The sequence below is a fragment of the Bos javanicus genome, chromosome 22 (genome assembly GCF_032452875.1).
Source record: "Bos javanicus breed banteng chromosome 22, ARS-OSU_banteng_1.0, whole genome shotgun sequence".
Classification (NCBI taxonomy): domain Eukaryota; kingdom Metazoa; phylum Chordata; class Mammalia; order Artiodactyla; family Bovidae; genus Bos; species Bos javanicus.
In genome coordinates, this window is record NC_083889.1 from 36,919,874 (window position 1) to 36,937,310 (window position 17,437).

General features: G+C 39.9%; 1 protein-coding gene across 2 annotated transcripts in view; it reads left to right on the plus strand.

The window, feature by feature from the left end:
* ADAMTS9 (ADAM metallopeptidase with thrombospondin type 1 motif 9) overlaps positions 1-17,437 on the plus strand; it is a 163,189-nt gene that overhangs the window by 119,414 nt on the left and 26,338 nt on the right. The window contains exons 29-30 of one of the 2 annotated variants that reach the window (XM_061396475.1): positions 909-1,076; positions 7,567-7,740. In XM_061396475.1, coding sequence (XP_061252459.1) covers positions 909-1,076; positions 7,567-7,740 — 342 coding nt within the window. The remainder of the gene's footprint in view (positions 1-908; positions 1,077-7,566; positions 7,741-17,437) is intronic. The other variant, XM_061396476.1, reaches the window with a different exon arrangement.

A 17,437-nucleotide genomic window follows, 5' to 3' on the forward strand; every position in this document is an offset into this window, starting at 1 on the left:
TGGGAAATAATGTGTCTTGAAAACCGGAGCCAGCAAGCTTATGATCCAAGTGGTAATGACTTCTGTAATCGCTAATGAGGCAATGGACGTTGAATATCTCAGTGTACTCATTGGGGCCAGCCTCTTGCCTGTTCTACAAGAAGCTGTCATGTCACATTTTTGTCCCGACTCCATGAGCACTTTGATTCCTAAACCTTTCTGAGAAACCTACTCTGAAATCAAAGTCAAGTTTCTTAGATGTGGTCAGACAAGGTCACATTAAAACAGTTCAGTGAACCTGCAGATCAAAGTTGAAAGGTAATGCCTCCCTCCCAAACTTGGCACAGACCCACCTGCTAACTTACCTTTCAGTTTCTAACATGCTTTTTCACCTCCTTTCCAATGGACTGGGAAAATGAGAGCTTATCCTCTGAAAAATGGTAGAAGAGTTTCCTTAAATCAATTCATAAGGAAATTGAACACAGCTGTATTTTGGAAATGCACCTTTATCCAAAAGAGTGGATCACGAGGCATTTTGTTGAAGAAATATCTTGACCAGAGACTGCATGAAGTGAGATGTCCAAAATAAATCCTTACTAACTCATAGTAGGACTTCTTTAAATCATAATTTCATGGTAATTTCAGGTTCGTGGGCTTATTTTTGGCCTATATTACCAGGATTTACCCTCACTCTTGAGTGACCCAAAATACTAGACAGGATTCCCGCTGTCCATATTTTTTTCCTCCACTGCCACATTCCTTCCATGTTGAGCCTTGAGATATTATCCAAAATGGCACTGCAGAGGGGGAGGGAATGGTGACTCTTGTTAGGCATGATCTTAACATCTCACGACCTAGGTTTTTATCAAATTTCTTGTGATTTAAAAAAAAAAAAAAAAAAACAACCTTGCCATTGCTTTATATTTCAGTGTTCTGTCTCTTGTGGTCGAGGGCATAAACAACGAAATGTTTACTGCATGGCAAAAGATGGAAGTCATTTAGAAAGTGATTACTGTAAACACCTTGCTAAGCCAAATGGGCACAGAAAGTGCCGAGGAGGAAGATGCCCCAAGTGGAAGGCTGGCGCCTGGAGTCAGGTGAGCAACACTTCTCCTCTAACGACTTCTTACTTCCCTTTGGCCACGTGGCTGACACCAGTGTGTTGGCTTGTTTCCCTGCTCAGTTTCAGTTTTTTAGAGGGGAGTGTGGAGACAGGGAAGGAGACAGCCTTATGTCAGAATGCTCACTAGCTGTGGGACCTTGGGCAAGTGGCTTCATCCCTTGGTGCTTTGGGTAATATATATACTAGGACAGTTGTGGGGATTAATTCTAAGTGGTGATAGATGTCAACTGTGTAGGACAGAGTAGCCCTCAATGCTTTGCTGATGGCTTTTTATTATTCACCATTTAGAAAACCACTAATTCAGATTCCAGTAAGGTTGACTATGGTTACCTGGCAGGAATTGAGTTCAGATTTACCTTTGAGGTTCTTAAAGAAAGAGCTGTCAATATGAAGGATTAAAGAATACTTCTCTGCCTGTTAGATTGTATACAGTAGAGGTGGGGGATAGATGGGGAAGTTTTCTGTCATTTCCTAGCTCTGTGACCTGGGGTGATTTGTGTGACCTTGCTGACCTGACTTCATATAGCTCTTATGAGGATTTATTGCAGTAATGAATGCCACATACTTAGCTCAGTAGTCTTAACTCTAATAATCTCTCAAGAGAAATATTTTGTTTGAATGAGTGCAGTATGTGTATATCCAATGGGAAAGTGGGGGACGTACCCAAGAAACTGATGACAGTTAGACTCCACTAATTGTACACATTTGCTAAATTCAGTAGGTTTCCCTATTGAATTCAAGAGGGAACTTGAGAAGCTTTTGTTTACACATTAACAATTGGTGGGTGAACAGATCACTCATATCTGGCCCTTAAAGTATATCTTGTTACTCCTCACTTACACATTTCCTCAGCTTAGTTGAAGGTGCTTACTTAAAAGTAGTAAGGCCCAATGTCTTTTCACATATTCTGTGTGTAATATGCTCTTTCCCTCTGTTAATTTGATGCAGTGAGGTTTTGCTGAGTTTGTGGTTCTCCTATGCAGTAGAGATGTATGCGCATACTCTGGAGAATCAATAGGAAACCAGGTTCAAGGTTGGCAGCCTGTAGAATTGATTCTTTCAGAGCCTGGATCTTGATTCCTAACACCGCAAAGAAGCTTTGTACAGCTGTGTTAACATGAGAAGGAGTTGAGAATCCTCTATTTCAACATGAATGATAGGAAATTCCTCTAGAAACATGAATTTTTCTTAAATGCTCTGGGCTGCTGTCATTGTCCCCCATACCTCACAGTCATATTCCCCTTCACACAGAAATAAAATGTGGCCTGCATTGTACCCCAGCAGAATAGCCTCAGAGTGCTTTTATCATATCACATTTTGTTTTTATTTTTATTTTAACAAAGTGTCTGTGTCCAGCCAAAGCTAGTTCCTCTTCTGGCTTCTTTAAGGGATCAGATTTCTAGGCAGTATTTCGTACTGGTCATCAGTAATGGTTTGTCTCACTGACTACTGTCATCTCTGACTTCCAGCCCTTGTATTTTCGAGCTGTTCAATTCATGTAAAAGCCTATAGCTAACATTATTTAAGATACCACACCAATTAGCTTGTCCTCTTGCATACTTTCATGCTGTTATTTTTCTTTATGTCCCTTGGCCTCGACTTATCTATTTGCATCTTGTCGAGATGCACTTAATTGATAGTTGTTATAAAAGTCAGTTCATTTAAAAGAAGGATGATTAAAAGACTCTTTCACTCTTTATTGGTAAGCACAGAGTGAGTTTTACTCTCATATCCTGTGAACTTGATGGAAAGTCTAAAATTGCTCACAAAGCTGGGATGATTAGGTTTGAACCCTTGGGGTTTTTTCAAACATAAGGTAATAGGATTATCGGAATGCTTCCCCCAAAAAGACTGCACCTGTTCAAAATGATTGCTTAGGAAAGTCTAGTTACCTTTGTGGAAAATGCAAGCAAAAACAGTCGTGTAATGGTCTGTGGCCAACTTTCTAATGCTTGATTTGATTTATAGAAATGAATTATAAAAGCAGGCAAGATAAGATGCTACATGGGTAAAATCCGATTTGTGCCATTTTGAAACATACCTGAAGATAATCAGACCCAGAGGTTGATGGAGAAAGATAGTCTGCATGATTAAAGATTATTGGTTTACTAATGATCCCATGGTAAACAGAAATATCCCTAAGGCAGTAATATAAAGCAAGAGTAATGATTATCCATTTGCAATAATTTTTAGAAGATTTTATATCTGGTTCTTCTGTTTTCTGCTGGTGGCTGTATTTTAGTCATCTCGTCTTCAGGGTAGGGGAAATAATTATTGTAATTTCTCATTATGTCAAAATGTCTGACAATAATAAGGCATATAGAATAGTGGGAGAGGAAGCTAGTGCAGCCTTGCTAATCTTCTTTGTCTTTTTCTCAGAATTAGTGTTTTGAGGTTTAAAGTGGAATGTTTCACTTTTACATCTTTTGAACATCTTGAATGTGTCAAGGAAATTTTTCTAGTAAAAGAAGAACCTTAATTGAAAAACATACTCAAGTTTGAAAGCATTTTTTTTTTCAAAAGTTCATGTTCAGTTTGTTTAGATGATTTTGATAAAGAGCTGAGGGATGAAATTTTCAGACAAAATCAGCATCTGATTCTTGATTCAGCTTGATAAATGTGAAGGCTCTATAGGTCCATGATTCAAAAGCCTTCCAGAGTAAACATCGTTAATGTATCCTATTCCTATAAAAAAGCTTCCTAAACAAAAGAAGATTAAGAATAAACAATAAAAATGATCAGATTAGAATGAAAGTAACACCTTACCATCATTCATCTATCATGAATTCATTCAGCCCTGAGATACCAGTTTTTTTTTTTGATACTTGAACATTTCTCTGGTCAGGATGGTCCTTACATCTAATAGAAGGTCGTGATTAATTGCTCTTTTTTCTTTCTCAGTGATACAAAATGTAGCACTGTGTCTTGAAGTCAGGGAAACACTTGATTTTTTTAAAGTTCTTCAGTACTCATGCCAAAATGGAAATCGGCAAATTGCATTATGAACCTATCAGCCATTTTTGGTTGGGAATTTTTTGTAACTACCATGAGAGTGGCTTGGTCATGTGATTATGAAGTGTTTAATGGAGAAACATGGCAGATGTGCAATGTGTGTTCTTTGAGAAATCTTAGAAACCCTATGCACATGGTCAGTGATGAGAACTAGAGTTGCCGTAGTGATATGTGCTGTCTGTGACTTGTATTTGAACTGCAAACGTTGATGTTGAATTGTTTGAATACAGTCCTTTCACCCACTCTTGCTGACGTAGTACAAAAGGCCGCATAATACTAGCACCATATCTTAAAACTGGAAGCCAAATCCTAGTCCACAGTGGCTTTGGTTTATTGCCTAGGATAGAACTTATTTGAATTACTTTTTGTTTTAGTTTTTGCTTGAGTTAGGGTGATTGTTCTTTGCTTTATTTATGTGCGAAGTATCTATGTAAAAGGTTTACTGGGAAGTATGAAATATATTTTATGCAAGATGCTTAGCATAGAACTAAGGTCTCCACTGGCAGTGATTTTGTAACTCTTGGGATGTTTGGAGGTGTCTGGAGACAGTTTTAGTTGTCTCAGTTTGGCAGAGGAGAGGGAATGCAACCGACGTGTAGTGGGATAGAGTCCAGGGATGCCCCTGAACTTCCTCCAATGCACAGGACAGTCTCCAACAAAAATGATTTCTTAGGTTGAGAAACCCTAGAATAGAGCCTGGCCTAGTAAGTGCTCACTAAGTTTGCTATTATTGTTACCAGTTGTTATTTATTAAAGTTAGTTCATACTTTAGTTAGTTATTAAAGTTTGTTATTTTTCAAGCTAATCCCTCCTTTGAATCCTGTCATGGCCATGATTGTAGCAGTCACACTGATAGAAAGTATGTAAAATTCTTTCTAGGCTTTCAAGTATGTACTACAGTTCCCTAAGCATCACAAGTTCCATAGAGATTTGTTTTATCTATAGAAAGAAGCATTAACTTTCTCCTTTAAATTGGTGAGTTCTGCATACTAACATTGCATAGCAGGGAGTCCAGAGAGATGAAACACAGCTCCTAGCTTAGTAGTTTGGAACTAAAAACATCTGCGTTCAAACCTGCACAAATAGACTGCCATGCAGGAATGATAGTTGCAGGAGGAGGGCACATGTTAATATGCTGCTCAACCTTTTTTCTTCTTAGAGTAACTAAAAACTGGACTACATAGTACAAGAATTAAGCACACACACGTGCACACACCACCACCATCAGCACCTCCAGGGTCACACAGAGGTCTTTCTGATGCTGTTTTATTCATAGGATTTCTGCACAAATCTCTCAGAATTTACCAAGCAAGCCTGGCTTGCTCTGTATGCTAAATGTTGCCTCCCCTGAGACAGCACAGGAAGAAAAGTCCAACACAGAGAACTAGCTCTGATGCAGTACACTTCATTTTGCACCAAGATTGCCATGAATGCAGTTTTCACAGAGGCAAGGCTTATTATACCTTGCTGTGCATATAAGCCCTGTACAAATCTTTGAATATGTTAAGTCAGGGCTAGCTTTGACAATATGAAAATCAAAAGCCACAATGACATTATTGTATAATTGAAACTTCCTCTGTCTTTATTTGCCCTTTGGAAAAAAATATTGAACACTGTAGAAATTATTTATTAAATATTGGATGCTTATGGCTGATAATACCTTATCTTTGCTGAGCCATAAGTAATAATTTAGTAACAAACAGTGGAATCAAAAAGAAATTGCATTTACTTAGAACCTGAATAGTATACACCTGGAAAGCCTTGAATGTTTTTTCCTTTTTCTTTACCTTATTAAAGCATGATGAGATTTTGAATATATATCAGCTCTATGCAAATTCAGACTTGTTTACTTAATTGTTCTTATTTTTTTCCTTGTGCTTTTACTTGGATACGTTCTGGAATTGTTCTGTTTTATGCTTAAGGCCCCAAATTCAAATACACAGAGAGTGTTTTGGTTGTTATTTGCTGTCCGTGGTTGACGATTTCTGTCATTCCTGTGCTATTTCTCCTATGTCATAGTTCATTCATTTAATGTGGAATCAATGGGAAATATACACATAGCTCCCCGAAGTATTACATGGCCATCTTCTGTAGACAAGGCAGTCACTTGTGCTCAGGCACCCTCTCATTCCACCCAGAGCACAATGACTTTAAATGTCTGATTTCTTGTGGGTCACAAACTCATTCAATCCAATTAATACAATTAAACCCAAACAATAGTAGCAATGTTGCTCTAAAATATTTCCTTCTCTTCAGCTAGCTTTGATGTGAACGCTTAAGCTCCTTGCCTGGCAGACTTATCTGAAATGATATGATTTCCCAAGCTACCTTCTAAATATTATCACCTGTTTTTTTAGAATCTGAAATGGAAATAATACTAATATGCACCAGAATTCATTAGGGGTGCTTCTTGATAGTAAATTCCCATTAGCCTCAGAGTACGATGAATCCTGCTGCAGGGTAGCTGGACAGGAATTTTTATCTAATTTAAAAGCTTGATTCTACTCTGTATGAAGACTTCCTCTTAGGAATATGACTTTAATGTATGTTAAGCTTGTTTTCTCAGTCAGACAAATGAATGGAGGCTCAGCTATCACACAAACTTGGAAACAATTTTTAATAGCTAAGTGAAATAATAGGCATTTCTTTCCAGTTAAATGTTGCCTTTAGTTTCTCACTGTCAAAAGCTTAATAAAGATAATAATTCTTGGCTGCCCATGAGTGAGATTATAAAACCCAGTAACGAGGAAACCACTAAAAAATTAATTTAGAGAAAAGTTAATTGCAGATTAATAGGGTGTTTTGCAGCTTGGTCAACAAAATGTTTCAGCCTGATTAACAGTACATTTCACGGGCTGAAAACACAACGCCCAAGGAAATAGTTTTTCTCTGTCAGCTTTTATTTTTCATACATTCATCCGAATTCCCCTATCTCTAGTAATAGGAGCAAGAAGAAAAGGAGACTGGAGAAAATAATTCTACTTATAAGGCCATAAAATCTTCAGTGATTTTCTCTCCTTGAGTTATAATTTTCATCTGCCAAGAAATTCTCTTGTGTGCAACTGTCTCTCCAATTTTCAAGGCCCTCCAACATTCCGGGATAGAAATCACTTGGGATTTTCATTTCCCATGGCAGCAGTACTCTAGGATGTACTGAATGTTTCTGAATGATGTCTCCCAGCCTCTTCCATTGTCCAGGAGTTTTGTTAACTTGAGAAATTACCCCCGAACTTGAGTCTCTTCCTCACTCAACTGGCTTTGTTAGGCAGTGAGGCTGCAGATTTTAGACATTTCCTGGGTCCCTTTCACTGGAAATTAGAAAACCCCGTGATGGCTGTGAAGATCATTGGATTAGGAATGCCATCCCCAGGTCCTTGACCCTCTCCACCCTGATGACCGCCCCCTCCCACCAACAATCCAGAGCTCCCACTTACATCCTCTTGTCCTTGCAGTGCTCCGTGTCGTGCGGCCAAGGCGTGCGGCGGAGAAATGTGGGCTGTCAGATGGGAACGCACAAAACGGCCAGAGAAACCGAGTGCAACCCCTACACCCGACCAGAGTCGGAGCGCGCCTGCCAAGCCCCGCCGTGTCCGCTCTACGCGTGGAGGGCAGAGGAATGGCAAGAAGTAAGTAGAGCCAGGAAGCAGGCACCTGCCAGCCTCTCGCTCAGCCCCCTTGCTATCATCACATCCGTTCCCCTGTGAAGCCCTCCAGCGCAGTGACCAGGCTGGCGTTTTCCCACCAGGTCACTGTCAGAGGGCAGGAGTTCGTTCCAGGCAGGGTGGGAGAACTCCTCCTTTTTCTGCCATTCCAACGCTTGTGTTCTTGATGTTGCAAATCTGGCTGCCTCCAGAAAAAGTTGAACAGGCCGTGGGCCAAATGCATGAAGATAACTTTCCCAGAAGGAGGGGGAGATGGAAGAAATATTTTTGAATGTGTGTATTCAGACGTGGTCATTTGCGTAAGTTCAAACAGCCACTGGGCAGACCCTAGGTAGGATCTCCTCTGGAATTTTTTTTTTTCTTCCACGGCTTCAGCCATCAGCTGGGAGGCAGGCATTTCATTTGAAACCCGGATTAATTGGTGAAGGATTTTCAACATTTAAAAAACTGTGAGTGCCTCTGAAGAACTGCTCCGTTGATGCAGAAATAGACCAATTTGTTTTTCTCCAAGTTAATGTCTAGTTAAAGAAAACACTAAGTGTCCCTGAGGAATGGCCTGGCTCTAGCAAGGATAGGACTTTCGTAGGGAGGATCCTCTGTTTCCAGTGGAGAAGATTCAGTTGTAGACAAGGGAGGAAAAGATATTTTTAAAAGCAATACTTTATCTACTGACATTGGAATGAAACAGAAAGTACAAGGTGTAAAATGTTCAGAGATAGGAAGTTGAGACAGGAATTTCCCACCAGGAATAGTTTTTCAGGACAGGAGAGACAGTGCCTGGCACTCTGGTGAGTGCTTTATATTCAGTTCAGTTCAGTTCAGTTCAGTCGCTCAGTCATGTCTGACTCTTTGCGACCCACATGTTTATTTTTATTATGGTGTAAGATTGAGGTCCAGTTTTATTCTTTTGCATATGGTGCTTTGGATATTATGAACCTTTTAACCATATTAATTCCTCCAGCCTATGAGCACAGAATCTTTCCATGTATTTCTGCCCTCTTCAGTGTCTTTTATTAGTTTTCAATGTACAGATCTTTCACCTCCTTGGTTAAATTTATTCCTAGGTGTTTTATTCCATTTTAAATGGGATTTGTTTTCCTACAACTGCATTTTTAATCCTTGTGGGGATTCAGCCTTCCAGCTCTGTTCTTCCCTCTCTCTCACCTTCCTGATTGATTATTTCCATTGTTTTCAGTCATCTCTTTTCTTTAGGAGTCTCACCCTCTCTGCTAAAAGAAAACAAAATTTTTTTTTCTCATTTTCCTTTTCAAAGGAAACTCTAGGGTTTTTTTTTTTTTTATTATTATTTTCTTTTCTTTCTTTTCTTTTTTTCACTTTTATCAGACAGTGGTAGAGAGGAATAGCTAGAGCAGTTATATTTCAAATTAATTGTACTTGAGCCACACAAGTTGCTGGGAACCCCAGAGGCTGTAGAATTCTTCAGATGTGGTTCATATCCTGGCACTGCCACACTTCAGATGCCTGGCTTAGAACAAGGATGCCTAATTTTCTGAGCTGTGAGTTTGCCATCTGTAAAATGGTAAAATGGTAACTATGCAAAGTCCCTCTGAGAAAACTATAAATAATCGAGTGGCTTGGGGATTGACAGGGTGAGATATGGAAGGGAGAAAAGATTTCTTCGTCTCTGCCTGTGTGTCACCACTCAACACTCTTTCTGATTCTTGCTTCAGACCTACCACTGCCTGCTCTCTCCCTCTCTGTCTTCATGTCCTGCCAAACTCCACCCTGTGTGACTGCTCCAAGGAGCACAGAGTAAGAGTGTTCAGAAATGAATCTAAGCTGACAGCTGACGCTGTAGCCAACTTTTGAAAACGCTGGAGTCAGTTGGGAAAATGCATGCTCCATTGACACTTCTTTCTGACTCCCACAGACTAGAAATCTTGCCAGACATGCACTGAGGAGATCCTCTTCTCTAATCATCCAAAACGTGCCTAGAAATTTACATCTTTGCATGTGCCATGCAGATTGATCTTTCTAAATCCTTCCTCAAATATTGCTTTCAAGTGCCATGTAAGAACAGAAGACCTACGAAGAAAGCCTGGCCTGTGGCTAAATTTAGAAGCTGATCATACGGAAGCAATGAGAAAAGCAGACTCTGATAGTTACCCTCCTGCCAACATGCTTCCCCATCAGCCTGAACCCAAAGTAAAGAGTTGGAGACTAGTGGACTTGGTTAGTGAAGGGGATTGGAGGCCCTCATATGACACTAAGCTGGCCAAAGTGAGTCTCAGGGCTGCTAGATGGTAGAGGGAGAAGTTCCATCAAAAGCCATAGTTTCTCATTAGCAGGGCATGCTGGTGGTCCTTTCCTAACATCCCCTTGGCCACAAGGCTTCAAGGGAATGCTGTGAGCAATTGGGCAACCACCTTCATAAGCCATGTCAGGAAAAGAGTGGCCTCTCACCCTACTTACCTGGGGCAGCCCTGGTGTAATTGTTAATTGCCCCTACTTCCATGGTCTAAAGTGTCCTTGTTAAACAGTCAACTGGGTGGTCACTTGATAGTCCACCCCCTTCATGTTCCCCTCAATCAACCTGCACCTTCATTCTGGTTCTCTCCTCCTCTGCACCCACTCACTCCGCTTCCATTTTACCTGATATGTGCAAACACATGTCTTAACTTCCCTCCCCTCATCAAGTGACACCTTGACCTAATGTCGGTGAGATGTCAGGGCACAGCCTTAGAGCCCAGTGAATCAGATGCTGGACACTTGCTACCCCCATCCCATCCCGTTATGGGAAGTTCTCTTCTTCTTAGCTGTTCTTGACAGCTAACTCAGAGCTGTTGTTTGCTTTCTACATGTGCATTTTTTCATTTTGCTTCCCCCTTGGACACTATTAAAAACCCACCTGCTTGTTGGCAAGATGTACTTCATGCCAGGCATATAGCAAATGGCACCCTCTTCTTCATGAGAAATAATCCAAGTGTCCACCTTGAGAAGCATGAGTTCCACCTATGCACAATAGCGTGATCATCAGGAATGTCGTATACAGTCACACAGGTTGTACACTGTACAAGCCCAAGGCTGCCATTCCCATAGGCTACAATGTGAGGGGCATCGTCTATGATTATCTGGCACAGTGGCCCTAATACAAATGATAATAAAAGTAATACATCTCGTTGTTCATTAAGCTATGGACCAAGCACTCTATTGAGTATTTTTATATGGAGGACCTCATTTAACCTTTTCCATAACTCTCTGGTGTTGTAATTAAATTTTTATCCTCACTTAAAGGTGAGGAAGCTGGAGGCTTAGCTAAGTTAATTCATCCAAGTTGGTAGTTACTAAGTAATAAGGCTGGGATTTGAAGCCCAGAAGCCTGACCTCAGGAATACATGCTCTGAATCATTATAGTCTACCTCCTCCCGTGTTGACATGCACCCAAGGTGAATTCTTTTATTTTATTTTTGGCTTGGCCAGCCTCTTTCAGCATAGTTGGCATCAAAGTATTAGTAGAATTCTCTAGAGGGTGACTGCCCCACCCTCTTCTTAAAATGAAATTCTTGGTCCAGTTGGTTGATAATCAGACCTTAAGGCATGTGGTTGAGGGGAAGTCTTGATGAAGATGGAGCATGTCATTAGTCCCCTTTGTGTATTGAGAGGCCTGTTGACTATACTGGGGAAGGGGGATTAATGTTTATTCATGGTACCACAAGGATAGAGCCTGGACTTTCAGATATAGCACAAAATAATTGAAGAAGAGAAAAATGCTCTCTTCAGAAAACCACAGTGTTGTAAACAAGACCACCTGGGACTCTGGGAAATTGACATCAAATCTATGGGCTCCATTTACTTCATCTGCAAAATGGGTATTATATGTCAGACTTTGCTGAATCCGGGTCTTAGGTTAAATGAGGTTAAGGGAGGGATTCGGTGCAGTGCCTAGCATATTTTAGGCCTTTCGCAAATGTTACTCCTCATTGGTACATGAAGTCTTGATGGAGAGTTCAGATGATGACCACCGTTTCAGCAAAGACTGTGTATCACAGTGTTGGGCTTTTAAGATCACCTGCCAACTTTGGGCTAGTTATTTAGCTTTTCACTGCTCAGTTTTACTCACTTTTGAATTATTATGCTCTTGGGGCTGAGTTTAAGAAATTGACTTTTTAATTCTTTTGAAAATTACCATCATAACAAACTTATAATATTATAATCTATAAATTTATAGATTATCAAAAGCCCTATAAGTAAGCTAATGAATTTACTTATAGGGCTTTTGATTAAATATGAATTCTGAGTATGTGGGTTATACATCCCTTAGCTTTAAGGAGTAAATCTTCCAGGACTTACGAGTGCTCTTTTTTTTTTTACCTTTTCTTACCTTTACCCAGAATACTCCTTCCTCCCTAGTACCTCTGTAACACAATAAGGCTGACCTCCTCCTTTCCTTATTTGAGTGACCCTTGCTCATCCTTCAAGTCTCAGACAAGATGTCGTATCTTTTCAGAAGCCCTTGCTGATCATACCTCCCCTCGAATGACTGAGTCAGGTAGCCCTCCTGTCCACTCTCGTTGCACCTTGAAAATACTCTGCTTCAGTAGTTAGCGCTCTGAATCGTTTTTGCCCATCTTTGCTGTTGATATTGTCAGCTGTTTGAAGTCATAAAGCTTGTTCACCAGAGTTTTCCCCAGCTTTTAGCACAGTGGCATTGAAGACACTTTATGAATGAATGACTCCATGAATGAATGCAGTGAGAGAATAATAGGTAGAGGGAAGAAAGGAAGGAAGGAAAGAAGGAAGAGAAGGAAAGAGGAAGGAAGGAAGAGAGGGAGGGAGGGAGAGAGAAAGGAAGGAAGGAAGGAAGGAAGGAAGAAGAAAAGACTTTATAAAACAATACCTGGTAATTGGCTTCAACTCTAAAATCACAGCATTGTAACATGTCTTTTAGAATAGTCAAACAAGCTCTGTTTTTCCTGTAAGGACAGCTGTTTTACTTTCCTGTCACATTGCCATGGACAAGCTGTGCTCAGATCTGCCTGGCCTTTGTTGAGCTGCCCACCCCACGGCTGTTTGACCCAGTGCAGGGACTTGGACCACTCTAACGCATATTTGTATTCTAAAAACTTTTATTGATATCAGCTGTAAAATGATTCCCAAGTTCATCTTCTTAGCACAGAAAAATTAGTCATGAACTGCAGGTCCTTGGCCAGTTGGTTACAAAGATTTTATGAAGTTTACAGTAGGGAGTGATCAGGTTTTGATGTGTGAACAAGGGCCAAATACTAACTCTTTATTACTCATTCCTTCATTCATGTATTCAACAAATCTTTATAGAGTCTGCAAAGTGCCAGGCATTAGGCGTTACGGTTACAATAGAAAATGTGGAATTGCTATGGTAGGGATTGATTATCTAGTGAAAGAGACGGACAGAAGACAAGCAAACAGATATGTTCTATGAAATCACCAATTATGAAAAGTGCTGTGATGGAAAAAAAAAACAATACAGACAAGGTGCTGAGATAGAGAATGATAGGCTAGCCCTACCTTCTCTAGGGTGGTCAGGGGTAAACACCAAGAGGCAGTGATTCTAGGTAGAAGAGAGAAGGAGGACAGAGCCCAGCGTGTCTGTGGACTTGTGATCAGTGATTTTTGATGTTCCTACTGGGACACACTGAAGGCTGAGGTGATGGACATGTGTGTTTGTTTGTTTGTTTTTAATCAATAAAGAATTTTAAAATTATGTACGTTTTTAGACATAATGCTATGACATAGTTAGTAGATTATAGTGCAAATATAATTTTTTGTGTGCCTTGGAAAACTAGGAAACCCATGTAACTCACTTTATTGTGATATTCCCTTTATTGTGATGATCTGGAACCAAACCCACTGTGTCTCTGAGGTGTGTTTGTATTGGTTGAATGAGTGAATGACTTTAAAGTTACAAAATGTATCCACACAGTTATTTCTGCCTTTTACCTTGGCACATATAATATTTTAGGACAAAGATGCCCAAACTCCACTTTTAAAATGAACCTGTTGTAATTTGAAGGTTGCTTTTCCTTTTTTGGATGTAAAGCAATGTTAGGATAAATTAATTTTTACTGTCTGTTCCTTTTAGCCAAAGACTCTGTTTAGCACAAGCAGAACACCATACTGTCAAATTCTTCACTTGTTCTTTTGCTTGCTTTCCCACACACTATTTAACAATGACAGCCTGACCCTAGTAAGAACACAACACATTCTTTCCTCCATGGAGAAAATCAGCAACCATACAGGTTGAGCAGATAAATATGAAGAATGATTTTCTTTCCTCCATGGTTAGAGCACCTAAGCAAAAAAAGTAAAGCAACTCGATTCCAGTCTTTTAGGAAAGACAATTTCTACTTATTGCATTAAATGATCCTTTTTAGACATCACCCTGTGGTCAGCCAAACTAGCTAAATAAAATAGTTCCTTAAAAGTTTATTTTATATCTTCCTCACCCTCAAATTTAAAATGTTATTTCCTCCCTGTGAGTTTCAACACATTTATAGTTACATGTAGCCCATGGAACAAGGAGCAAACTACCCAAGTTAACCCAGGGCTGTGATAGTTGCTTACTGAATCACAGATATGCTGAATTTCAGAGAGGCTGGTAGTGTGTCTTATATACTTTGTATAGAATTTTCTAAAAGCTATAAAGAAATTGGAGGAAAATCTTCTGAAAATTAAAATAAGCTTAGTTGAGCTTTTCCATCTGTTTTCCAGAATATTCTAGGTCATATTCCAGGACAGAGGTAAGAGTCATAAATCTTACATGGGTGGAATGGGTGATATTACTGAAAGCTAATAAAATCCTATAGTATGGGCTGGATTGCTTTCTGATTACCCAGCCCCTATACTCTGGTTAGGATTTAAAACCCCAGGAGAACGCCTATGCTAAGTGATTTTCAGAGCCACTGTTGACTCATTCCAAACCACTGGGCAAGTCACTTATTTACTTACTTTAGTTATTCTAAAAGTTATATTCAAAATAAGGTTTCCCAATGCCCTTTGCCACCATTGGCAAAGTAGTTTTTATGGTAGTTAAGCATTACTTAAGACCAAGGGAGAAACATCTAACAAGCAGAAAAGTAACCCTTGCTTTTCTGCTCTAAACTGTTACTTATTGATACAGCTTAAAGTCCTATGGATTAGTGAAAATGAAAGAGGACACTGGAAGGTTTAGTCCAGGTTGACTGCTCAGTAATCATGTTCTTCTCTGCGCTACCTAAGTCCTGATTTCTCAGGAATTACCTTTTCTGTGGGGAGTTAAGTATGTCTTCTGCACAGATCTACACATCACAAATTAGCCAGTTTTGTTTTGTGACATTCAATGGCTCATTTAGCTTTTTTAAATGAAGTAACAGAAACATTACTACTTCACAATGGTTCTCAGTATCCTTCGGGAGAAGAGAAATCCCAAAAACTGCTGAGTCAGAGCTGAGCTGCATCAGGCACAGCTAGTCTCCTGCACTGGGAGGAAAGGATTTACTCCTCTGTGCTCATCTCACACTGTTTTCTATTCAGATTTGTGCCCCAGAAAAATTATGAATGATTCCATAACCCTAGATGTTGAGTTTGAAGCAACAGAAATTTTAAATTAAATTTGCAAATATTTGATAAGGAGCTATCAAGATACAGCCACATACATACCCCCTCTACTTTTTGAAAGAACAAAGCAGCTCACAAAAGACATGGATATACCAGGTGACCCAGCATTTCTAACTCCTAAGGATACACCCAAAGGAATTGAAGTCAGGTGTTCAAATTTGCATACAAATGTTAATAGCAGCACTCTTCATAATAGCCAAAAGACTGAGACAACCCAAATGTCCATTAACATTTGAATAAACAAAAGGTGGTATATCCATACAATGGACTATTCAGCCATAAAAAGGAATGAAATACTGATCCATGCTCAACATGGCAAGACCTTGAAAGCATTCTGCTAATTGAAAGAAGCCAGACAAAAACAGGCCACATATTGGATGATTCCATTTCTATGAAATACCCAGAACAGGCAAATCCATGAAGACAGAAAGTAGCTTGGTAGTTGCAACAATATGAGAGAAAGAGGGAATGAGGAGTGATTGCTTAATGGGTGTAGGGTTCCCTTTTGGGGTGACATGATTTCACAACATGGCCAGTGATTACATGCCACTGAATTGTATACTTTCAAATGGTTAAAATGGTGAATGGATTATGTCTATTTTCCTAACCAAAAAAAAAAAAAAAAGAAAGAAGGAAGGAAGGAGAAAGGAAGGAAGAAATGAAGAAAGAAAGAAAAAGAAAAGCAAGGCAAGGGGTATATGAGGTAAGACATCTCTGGGTCAAGCTGAATTCCATACTCAAATGCCTTTGGGATAAGGCAGGTCATAAAAGCAAAGGAGACTTGTCAGAGACAAAAGAAAAATGGGATCTGTGATGCTCTCTAGACTAAAAGGAAAAAGTTTAAAATATATTATGTGAACAACAATGACAGTTCACAGTAGTCGGATAAGGCCCTAAGACAACAGAGTTTATAATCCCTGGTTAAAGGAAACCTAAGCTGTCCTTGACACAGGTTGGTTACAGTACCTTTCCTATGTAATCTAGAGTCTTGAAATGTTGAGTAACACAGATGCTTTAGATAGGACAGGCTTTGGAAGACCTTTAACAGCATAGATAACTAAGGTGAAACTTCTATAGTGGGGTTTGCTCTTGGTCAAAGTAAAATGAGATAAGTAATTTGTGGTCAGCACAAAGATCATTCTAGATTGAAACATACCACTTGCTCTATGTTCTCCACATGGTTTATGGGAATAAAAAACATCTATCCTGTTTACCTCACAAAGAGATGGATAGCCTGAGATCTTTAGGCGGCTAAATCCTAGTTTATTCATCTGAAAAATGGAAATTATAGTAGTGGCTCAATCTTGATCCCTAGCTGTCTACTTCTTTAATGTCCGTCTTTGCTACTAAAACACAGCTCATCTCTGTGCTCTTTGTTTCCATTACCATTCATCCAGACCCATCATAGGGCCAGACACTTCTTAGGAACTTGGTGGATACTGGCCAGATGATCCAGGGATGACACCAATTCAGTCTGGAGAAGAAAAGCTATCCTCAGGTGCCTGAGGGTGGTTATTTGTAGGAAACAAAACTTGTCCTTTATGCTCCCTTGGAATTAACCACTAGGACAAGAGGTTGGAGTCAGCAAAGAGATAGGCTTAGTTCTGTGTTATGAAATGGACCACCTGAACAGGGAATAACTTCCCTGACTCTAGAGGTATTTCAACATCAATATCTAGAGGCCATATGTTTTAAAGAGATTTAGTGTTTGAGTGTGGAGAAGGCAATGGCACCCCACTCCAGTACTCTTGCCTGGAAAATCCCATGGATGGAGGAGCCTGGTGGGCTGCAGTCCATGGGGTTGCTAAGAGTTGGACACGACTGAGCGACTTCACTTTCACTTTTCACTTTCATGCATTGGAGAAGGAAATGGGAACCCACTCCAGTGTTCTTGCCTGGAGAATCCCAGGGACGGGAGAGCCTGGCGGGCTGCCGTCTATGGGGTCGCACAGTGTCGGACATGACTGAAGCAACTTAGCAGCAGCAGCAGCAGCAGCAGTGTTTGAGTGAGTGAAGTAAGGTTCATTCCAAATCCAATTTTCATTCATTCATGCTTTCATTGCTTCAT